At 32.8% G+C, this 11,357-nt stretch overlaps 1 protein-coding gene across 1 annotated transcript; it reads left to right on the top strand.

The window, feature by feature from the left end:
- Positions 1-8,562: 8,562 nt before the first annotated feature.
- Positions 8,563-11,046, top strand: LOC120277667. The gene is made up of 2 exons (XM_039284523.1): positions 8,563-9,862; positions 10,523-11,046. Exons 1-2 carry the CDS (start codon positions 8,563-8,565, stop codon positions 11,044-11,046), a joined length of 1,824 nt encoding a protein of 607 aa, XP_039140457.1.
- The last annotated feature ends 311 nt before the right edge of the window (positions 11,047-11,357 follow it).

Here is an 11,357-nt window from a genome sequence, read left to right as displayed (position 1 = left end):
TCTGAAGCTACTTTTGATCTACTTTTCTCTTTCTACTGCTGAGGCTAAGTATAGTGCTATGTCCTCTACTGCTAAGGAGGTTCTTTGGTTGCGTCAGATTTTGATGGAGTTTGGTATCTTTATCTCTTCCCCCACTCCTATATACTGGACAACCAGAGTGCCATTAAAATCGCTGCCAACCCTGTATTTCATGAGCGTATGAAGCATCTTATGGTTGCTCTTCACTTTGTTCATCATCATTATCTTGTTGGCAGTATTCTTCTTCCTTTTGTCGCTTCTACACAGCTACTGCTGATCTTTTCACTAAGGCACACACACTGTCTCTCGGTTTAAGTTTCCAGTTGACAAATTCTCGGTTTATGACCCCCCGTGAGTATGACGGGGCGTGTTAGAGTAATACATACTTGTATATACTGTATAGTTATATGTGTATAGCATTGAGCATACATACTCATGTATACACCCATATTGTATTTATATGGGTTAGTTTTACTCTAATGAAGATACATTCATTCTCTTCTCTCATTATTTATATCTATCAATACAAATATTATTTTGAGCAGGATCAAAGGTCGGTGAAAGAACCATCAAAACTTATTGAGAAGCATGTATTGGATAGAAGCGATGAAGATCAAAAGAAATCTAGAAGCATGCTTAACTTTCATCAGCAGGTTTATGCTGAACCAAATTTTAAACCCAGGTCCTTTTTCATATCCATATTATTGATATGAGATTCATTCATATTTGGTTTACTAACGCATTTTGCCAATACATTGTGTTCTATATGATGAGTCTTTTCGTGGATTATTAACAATGACTAATCTCTGGTCATTGTGAGAATGCCTCTTCAGATTTTGCATTAATACGTCCAATTTCATGTGGGTATACTTATAATACATATACTATTGTTGCCTTCCATTAATTAAATAGGCCTGTAGGACAAAATATTGACAATATCTTTGCTTCATGTTGTAGCGGATGTTGTCAATGCCTAGTTTGCTTTTGAAGCAATGACGGCGTTCACAGCAAATCGTCTTCATTTTTCGGCATATGACAGATATCTCAAAGAGATTCACAAGTAATTCATATGTATCTCACAATTAGTTTTCAATCTCTTCAATATATATAGTAGAGTGTTTCTGTAATTCATTGCTATTTTTATTTAGATGAGATAAGCAAGTAATTCATTCCTCATATTTTATTTTTCTGGTCTCAGATGTATTATAGAGTGTATAACTTTCTCTGAGTATTTGCTTTAATTGATTGGCTTAAATTAGTGAGCATGCACAACATGCATGTATAATCAGCAAATATCTACTGCTTGTAACTCATATATATATATATATATATATATATTTGAACAAAGTGGATAAACCACTAATTTATTGAAAAACAGGAGGGTACAAACAAACAAAAACAACAGACCGGACTGCTTGTAACTGAATTGGATGCTTGAATTTATTGTTGATGTCCTGTGTCTGCAGCATATCATCTTCAGTTTTTGGCTTTCAAAGGATTTATGAAAAAAGATGTACAAGTTATTTATCTATCACAACTTTTTTTTTCTTGCTAGGGAAGTTTGAATTATATATTTAATGTATTTGTATATTCGGTTGTGATCTGGTCTAAATTTCTACTAATTTATACCCTGTTTTGCATACAAATGTTTCATTACTTCAGTGAGTGATTCAGGGAAATATGTGACACTTTTGAAAAATTGAAACTTGTTTAGTTTTCTTAGACAATAAACCTAATTTTAATGTCATGATCATTCTTGAATTCCTGAATTTAAAGCTCCATTTTGTTTCCATTTAGATGCATCGAATACCTGCAAAAACAAGCACCACCAACAGGTTTAGAGCTAGCAAACGATGAGTTCATTTTACACTTTGAAAGAACTGCAAGAACGCAGAGAATGGTACGCCATATCGAAGGAACAAGCTGGCTTGGTTTGAATTACATTATGAGATGTTTGTTTCAATGTGATATATATAGCTTGATCATCATATTAATGTTCGACCAGAGATTGATTTTCAATATGTTACTTTCTTTGCAGAGAGACTCACATTGACAAACCTTGCACTTTATTTCGGGGTTTCTGCAATAATATCTTATGAAACTGTTTTAAAGATCGATCTCTCAAAACCTGACCTGAATCATCAAGTGAAGCTGGCTTCTATTGGCCCTTGGGAAGCTCTTTTGTTCGACAAAGCAATAACCTATGAGTCCTCTGATTTGTAAGCCATTTTTTTTAAAAGAACTTCAATCATACTGTAATAATTACTGTAATGATCATACATGATTATAAATATACTAACACAAAGTTGATGCATGATCATTGCTTCTAAGATCGAAACCTGTTGTTTTAGAGTTTCCAGAAATAACGAGCTCTATTAGACGTGACCTTTGATTGACACTAGTTAAAGAAGTCATCTTATTGCATCAATTTATATCGAGCTTTAAAATAACTGCTCTGACGCAAGCATGGGAGATGCAGGTTCGAACCGGTTTGGGAGTATTCCAGGTTCATGCAGTAAGAGAGTTGCTAAGAATATCACCACCATCTCCGACCAGTTTCCTGATTTTCTCATTGTTTGATGAGCTGCCCAAAGGGCGATTATGTGCTCGAAGAATTATGCAACAGCTTAAAGCAAATGGACAACGTACACCCCTATAGCGCAGCTTCTATATTGAAAAGTTTTTGCATGACTCACCCAATCGAGGTTTCGAAGAAAAGTGTGGGTGAGCAAACAAGCTCCCAAGCTGACTCATTGGCCACTTTGGACATGACTGTTAATCAAGCTAGGGAGGAGGCGAAGGAGGTTCGTATCGTGAAAGATGCTGTTGAATCTATGAAAGAGGAAGGCATTGCCAATTGCCTCCTTATTTTGGCGGTAAGATCTTTTGCCTAAAACACAATGTAGTTTCTTAGCTTATAAACTTAATTTCAAAAATTACAAGAGTTACTGAGTCCTTTGAGAGATTTGCTACCATGGTTTCAAAATATCCTTACATGGAAGAGACCGGCAATTACTATCTTTGTACTCATCATTTCTCTAATTATCATATACAAGTAAGTTCTCTAGTTGTTCTATTCATTCGATTGATCATTACCAGCAATTTAAGTATATATATTTTTTTGTATTTGTACCTAGAAAATGGGTTGGCATCGGGTTGGCAGTTTGTGTGATGTCATTGGTTGGGATGATGATTCAGGCGAGATGGGAAAGGATTAGCAATAATCATCAGGAGATTGTAGTCTCTACCTCATCTAATAAACAACAGTTGAAAGGATCGTCGCAGCACAGCATAGTTTGAGAAGTGTTTATGATATGGTCAAGACACTACTACATAACTGCACTTATGCAGCGGTTACCTTGAAACGGTTATAAAACTGCTACAATATGATATCTATTGTAGCGGTTTTGTAGTGTTTTCAATCCGCTACACGCAATTTTCTAAGTAAGTATCACATTTGGCTCAATCCGTTGCAAAAACCACTCCATATTAGGATTTATATGCAGCGGTTCTACAATCGCTGCAAATGTTAAAAATAGCAGTGGTTTATAACCGTTGCATATTCATTGAATTGCAACTGTTTTTAAAAACCGCTGCTTATGGGTTATGATATGCAGCGGTTTTCTTGTAACCGTTGCGTATGTGCTATAATAGGTTGTATGTGTTGTGATATGCAGCGGTTTTAAATGGCTGCTTTTTGGGAGAAACACACTCATCCACATTCGAATAACCAATTTCAAAGCACATTTATCATTTCTTTTTTTATGGATGTATATATAAATTATTTGTGGGATAATATTATCAGTGATTCCAAAGAACTTTCCACCACATATTTCTTAATCACATGGCAATAATTTTTCCTATAAAATTGAGGTTGCTTAAGCAAAATAAAGACCTAAAGTCAAATATGAAAATTGCCGCTCTATTTTATTTACTATTTTTTTTTTATTTATATTTGTTTTAACAAATTCTTGTAGTTCATTAACAGTTGTTTGTCAAGCAAAAACTCAAAAGCAAAGATAAAAAAGTATCAATATAAATAGATTTAAAATTTTTTATTTATAATTTAAAAAATGAATGATAGATTAATCTTAAACAAAGTGCACTATTTTTGAAATAGGTTATTGGATATGATAAAAACAAGATTTTAAAAAAAAATTAGTAGAAAGAAGATATTTAATTATCTAATACTTTAATTTATTATTTTAAATTTTAAAAAATTAATTAATTATTGGGAGGCCTCCAATAAAGCGAAGGCTTACAGGTCCCCTTGTGACTAAATAAATCATTAAATTTTTTTTAATATCTATACTTTGAAATAACAAAAATTAACATAATTTAAATCTAAATTATGATATTAAAAAGCCCCAATAAATTCTTAATAAAAAACATCTCCACAATTTGAATTATTTTAACAATATTTTCTAACAAATCTCATAACTCATTGGCTAATAATAATAATAATATAATAATAATAATAATACTAATAGTTATTATAGTTCCAAGAGGCAAGATTGTTGCTAACAAATATAATGACAATTGAGAAAATTGAGGCATTCTATTGCGAGAACACAGGGGATCAGCTTCGTTGCCTTTAATGAACTCGCTTCCCTTTTCTCGGTTTTTTGCTAATATATATATATATATATATATATAATTATAAAATTAGTAAAAATAACAAGATAAAAACAAAAAAATAAGATTTCCTATGCCTTCCCTTTCCTTGATCATCTCGCAGTAGCTAAGGAAAAACCAAGGCACAGAGACCAGCCCATCGCCTTCTCAGATCTCCGATCGACGATCTCCTCTAATCGCTTGTTCCTCTCTCTCTCTCTCTCTTGGCGCTTTTCTTCTCTCTCACTCAACCTCGCATTGGTTCATGCCCTCTTCTCACCCTCGCAAGTAAAGGATCTATCGGTTATTTTTTTTTTTTTTCTAGATTTGCTATTGAATCGATCGTTTTGTGAGAAACCCTAAGTTTTGTCCTTGATTTGCTTTATTTGATTGGGAATCTTTGGGAATTGATGTAATGTGTGCAGGTTCTTATTGTTGATTATGCTTTTGTATTCCGCTTGTTGAGGTTGTGGCCATCAAGATACTTGATTCTTAGAGGAATAATAGTGATTTGGTGAGTGTGTTTTCGGATTTGATATCTTTGTTGCTTCTCTTGCCCTTTTGATTTACTGCTTTTTAATCTAAAAAATTGATACTTTTTGGGTTTGATTTCTTTTTAGTATGGGTCATTTAGGACTTTCTTTGGTGTTACACTATATTTCTATAATCATGAATTTGACCAGTATCATTGTTGATTGAAGATAGGTACGTTGGAAACTTTATTGATGTATTCTTAGCATTCTTATTATCAGGATATCCACTAGGTTGTCACTAAGGCTTACTATAATTCTCTTATTAGGCTTAGTAACTAAACACCTGTGAATTGTTGCTATCGAGTGTATTGCCAAGATTTGAGTAGTTGCCATTTGTGGTTATTCTTAAGTTCTATAATTATGGAAGCAACTTTTTTTTTGTTAGCAGTGATGTCTTTCAATTAGTAACATAGTTGTAGTTTAAGTTCTGCACAGTTATACCACCCCCATAATAGCTTAGTTCATACTTTATTCCTCTCTTTGGTCAAAGGTTGAGGGATAGAATCCTACTCATGGCTTATTTACAATTCTCAAAAGTTTTACTCAGTCATCAACTTATACACAAAAGGGAAATCTTTTAATCTACTTTTGATATGCTAGGTTAGATGTCAGTGGCTTTTCTGTAGGTGACTGAAAGAGGGTCCTGCAATTTATGTCATGTATTTTAATAAAAAGAGTGGAAGGTAATGTTTGGTTGCCAATTGTAGATCAGTATGCATTTGATGTATGACATAGAGTTAAATGACTTTATCTTCTCTCCTTTTCTTTTATATTTGTTGAACAAAATTGGTCATGTTCACTATTCTCTCAACCATGAAGGAGTTGGCACATTACTTTTGAGCATCTTTTTTTTATATACTGTTTTACTGAAACAGAGAAGCCTTGCATGCCCAGCATTCTCAATTTGGTATGAGTTTTTCTTTGTTTATTCAAGAATTCTTCCTAAGTTTGCAAGCTATGTTCAATTGAAGACCAATATATATATATATATATATATATAACATCAAAATCAAAAGATAAAAAAATATTTAATTTACTGTTTTGAAGGTTCTATGCAATCTTAATTATATATATATATATATATATATATATATATCAGCTTTTCAATTAATCTTTGTCTCAAACAAAGTTCTTTTATATACATCATCTTTAATCTCATTCATTATGTTTAATTTTCTATTTATCAATCATCTCTAACATTAAGATATATAAATAGTATGCCATAAATTTTTGTGTTTTTAAATCTCATTTGCTTTAACCATGGAGTTTTATATTAATTAACATAGTATATTTTTTTCATATATTAAAAAAAAAATATATGCCAACGATCTTTTCGTCTATTTGTATTGAGTCCCTTGCATAGGGTGTTCAAGATATTAATGAAGAAGTAGGTTAGAACCACAATATAATTAAGGTGAGAGATTAAATAGGTTGAAATATTAACCCCTCTCACTTGTGACGAGATTTGTCCATATTCTTACACACAAATTAATAATAACAATAACAATATTAGTCACTATATATTCATACAATGGAACAAGTCAAGGAGAAAGCCATTTGAATCCTTCTAATTAAGTTGGTTTGAAATGCATGCATGCTTTTACTATGATTTTACATATCAACTAGCTTTATGCATTTGCTTATCTTAAATTGACCCAGACAATGTTAATATCTTGGTCTAATCCTTTTTTGTGACTTTGGAAGAGTTTGGTTTTCTTGAATTAATGTCAATCTATATATATGAATTTTATGTCAAGATATATATTTGAATCAATTTCTTGAATTAATCCTTTTTATTTAGTTTCATAATACCTTTTTATTATAATGAAATATTTAAATTTCTATAATATGAGTGAAATGACAAAAATATACAAGTTAATTGGGATATATGTTGAGTTTCATTAGAAGGCATGTTAAATTTTAATGGTGCAAATGAGTTATATCATAATTAAGATTTACAATCCTTATTTAGCTACCTAATTAATGGATTTGATTGTAAATATTCTTTTTGCAGTAATATAATTAGTTAAATAAGGATTAGGCTAGTCAATGCTAATGAAGAGATTATCCTTTAAAATAAAGGCATTAGATACTCAATAGGGATAATATATTGGGATGAGTTTTTATATGTTTTTGTTTTCTTTTAACTTTTTTTTTCCTTTCTAGTTTAAATGGTCATGAAAGAGATAGCGAACCACCTTCACCATAGGAATTTATTTATTTATTTAGTTTGAGAACAAGAATGAAAGATGGAAAACCACTAACTCATTGAAAATGAAAGTGTAATTAAATGACACGTAAGACAACTAAACTTTTTCAAATAACATAAGCACACATATATTGTTGGGGGTTAAGCACAAAGTTGATGGCTCTTGTACTCCAAATGAGTGGCAAAGTGATGCAAGCTAACACATTCTGTCTTTTTCCTTGGCTAGCATATCAATAAAGTATCTTTGAACCATGCATGCCTTTGTATCCATGCATGCATGCGCGCATGCATGCCAATAAATGTGAATTGAGTTAAGAAAACTTAATTAAAACAAACCATGAAGTAACTATTACACACATACATACAATAATATATATATATATATATAAGTGTGTGTTTGTTTGGCTTAGCATGAATGTAAGATGGATATATCATTAGATTCTTCAAGCTTGACTTAGCATGTCACACAAGAGAAAAAAATCCATGCTAGTTCCTTATTCCTCTATGATTTCTAGCAGAAAAAGTATATAAACAAGTTGCACACTAACAGTGACGCATTGAATGACGCCTCCATTAGAGACGAGATATGGAGATGAAATTTTGTCCATTAATGTACTAAAATAATGCTGCCAAACCTTTTCTTCTCTCCTTCTTCAATTCCTCCATAAAATATCTCAACAAAATAACAATAATAATTATTATTATTATAAATTTTCTAATATATAATACAAGAAAGCATGGGTGTGATAATTAATGTTGTCTCATTTAGTTTTTTTTTTTGCATTTCTCGTTTTTTTTCCTTCTCTTTTCCTTTTTTTTCTTCCAATTTAGATCATTGTTTTTGTTATTAGTGTTTATTTACATATTTTTGACATGTTTGTTTTTTTTAGGGCTTATCAACTTTTATTTGAAAAGAAATTACACAAGTGATCTTTAGCATTACTTCATCAACACGACTAGTGAATAGTGGGTAAGAACACTCCCATTTATTGCAATTGAATGAGAAAATTTGTTTGATGAATACTTGTTTTATGCAATATCACTTTCTAGTTTAATGCAATAACTTATTAAATATTTTTTTGTTAAAGGAAAGCATGCAATAACTTATTTAAATATATGTAATGCCCATGGATTTTTTTTCCCTTTTGTAAACAGTTAAAAGTGATGAGTAATAGAAATAGAGAATGGATGGCTCTCCCAAGAGTTAGTGAGGCATATATTAGAGGAGTTGATGGTTTTCTAGATATGGCATTTCAAAGGACTGCGCAAGGACAAGAAATACTTTGCCCGTGCAAAAAGTGTTTGAACCGTAATTGGTATTATAGAGCAATAGTCAGAGAACACTTGATAGTCTATGGTTTCATAGAAGGCTATACTGAGTGGGTATTCCATGGAGAAGGATTGTCAATGTATTCTAAAGGATTACCATCACATAGTAATGAAGGACTTGATCCTCTTGATAACATGGATGATATGTTGCAAGATATGTATAGAGATGTAGCAATTGGAGGGCAAACCCTCCCAAGGATTTGTGAAGGTCCTAATACAGAGGCAAAGAAATTTTACAAGTTAATGGAGGAAGGCCGACAGGAGCTTTATCCAGGGTGTAAGAGTTTCTCAAGGCTTTCTTTCATCGTTCAATTATATCTTTTCAAGTGTCTCCATGGGCTAAGTAATGTGGCATTTGGTGACCTTCTAGATTTATTAAAAGAAGCTTTTCCTGATGCTACAATTCCAAATTCTTTTAATGAAGCTAAGAAGACAGTGAGAGATTTGGGTCTTGATTACAAAAAAATACATGCATGCCCAAATGATTGTATGTTGTTTTGGGATGAGCATGAAGAAGCAAATAATTGTCTTGTATGTGGTGTTTCTAGGTGGAAATTGGAGGACAAATTTGCAAATGATAATGCTAAATCCTCCACTATACCTGCTAAGGTTTTACGATACTTTCCCCTTACTCCTAGGCTCCAGAGGTTATTCATGTGTGAAGAGACAGCTACTGCAATGAAATGGCATGCAACAGATCGTCCGAATGATGGAAATTTGAGGCATCCGGCTGATGCCAAAGCTTGGAAAGATTTTGATAATTTGCATCCTGAGTTTGCTCAAGACCCTCGCAATGTGAGGTTGGGACTTGCAAGTGATGGGTTCAATCCATTTCGAACGATGAGCATTTCACATAGCACATGGCTCGTTGTGTTAATCAATTACAATTTATCACCATTGGTTTTTATGAAGTCTGAATATATTTTCTTGTCTATGATTATTCCGGGTCCTAGATCACCTAGTAAAGACATTGATATCTACATGCAACCTTTGATTAAAGAGTTAAAGCACTTATGGGAAATTGGTGTTGAAACATATGATGCCACAAGCAAACAAACATTTCTCATGCGGGTGGCATTATTATGGGCAATTAGCGACTTCCCAGCTTATGCTATGTTATCAGGATGGAGCACTAAAGGAATGTTAGCATGTCCTTATTGTAATTATGGGACTTGTTCCAAATATTTGAAGCATAGTAGAAAAATATGTTATATGGGTCATCGGAGATTTTTAGCTCAAAATCATCCTTGGCGTCATAACAAGACATCGTTTGATGGTACTGTAGAGTTGAGAGATGCCCCGATCCATTTGTCAAGTTTGGATGTTGCACAAAAGTTATCAAATCATGTGAATGTTTTTGGCAAGACACAAAAAAAAAGAAGCCACATGATAAAAATGATCCATGAAGGAAAAAGTCCATTTTTTTTTGAGTTGTCATATTGGGAGAAAAATACTTTGCACCATAATTTGGATGTCATGCACATTTAAAAAAATGTTTGGGACAATTTGTTCGGGACATTATTAAATTTGGTTGGGAAAACAAAAGATCATCTAAAAGCACGCCTTGACCTTGAAGAAATGGGTATAAGGAAAGAGCTTCAACCTACTCGATTAGATGGATGCAACAAGATTCAATATGCTAAAGCTTGTTATTCTATGAGCCCACATGAGAAAACCCTTTTTTGCAAGGTCTTCAAGAATGTAAAATCACCACAAGGGTTTGCATCAAATATTTCTCGATGTGTGCAATTGGATGATAAGAAGATTCTAGGCTATAAAAGCCATGATACTCATGTTATGATGCAATATTTAATTGGAGTTGCTGTGAGAAAGACATTGCCTAAAACTGTTGCCATTGTCTTAATCAAGGTGGGTGATTTTTTCCGGGGTATATGCAGTAAAGTTGTGAAGATGCAGGATCTTGATCGGTTGCAGAAGGAAATTATTGAAATTCTTTGTCATCTAGAAATGACTTTCATCCCAAATTTTTTTGATATAATGGTGCATTTGACTATTCATTTGGTAAATGAAATCAAACTTGGTGGCCCGGTTCATTATCGTTGGATGTTCCTAATTGAGCAAAACTTATGCAAGTTGAAGTCTTTTGTTCGTAATCGGAGCAGTCCGGAGGGATCTATTGCGGAAGGGTATCTAGCCGAGGAATGCTTGGTATTTTGCTCGAGATATATGCATGATGGTGTAAAGATGAGATTCAGCAGATATGGGAAGAATACTAATATAGGTACAATGGATGATGAAGCATCTCCTATTTTCCCTAAGCTTGGCCATCCAATTGTGGGGAACAAGAGAAATATTGGCAAGACTTTCATTGTAATACCCTGAACCTTTAGATACCTGTTGGAAAATATATTCATGGTATTACTACAGTTACAGTAAGAATTTTTCTACAGAGTAACCTTGTGGAGAAACCCTAAGTGGAAAGAACAAGGACCTAAGTGTGAAAGTTTATAAAAGATTTTTGGTTAAAGAGTAATAGAAAAGGATTGATATGAAATGTTTCTGAAAACCAAGGACTGAAAGGTAAGGCGGTGGGGACCTTTTTGAAATATTGTGTTATACTTCAAGGACCATTGGATAATTTGAAAGAATCTTTAGAGAATACTATTTTATAATTCAGGGACCATTTGTGAGTT

Source organism: Dioscorea cayenensis, chromosome 15 (assembly GCF_009730915.1).
Source record: "Dioscorea cayenensis subsp. rotundata cultivar TDr96_F1 chromosome 15, TDr96_F1_v2_PseudoChromosome.rev07_lg8_w22 25.fasta, whole genome shotgun sequence".
NCBI lineage: Eukaryota > Viridiplantae > Streptophyta > Magnoliopsida > Dioscoreales > Dioscoreaceae > Dioscorea > Dioscorea cayenensis.
This window is presented reverse-complemented; position numbering and strand designations above follow the sequence as displayed.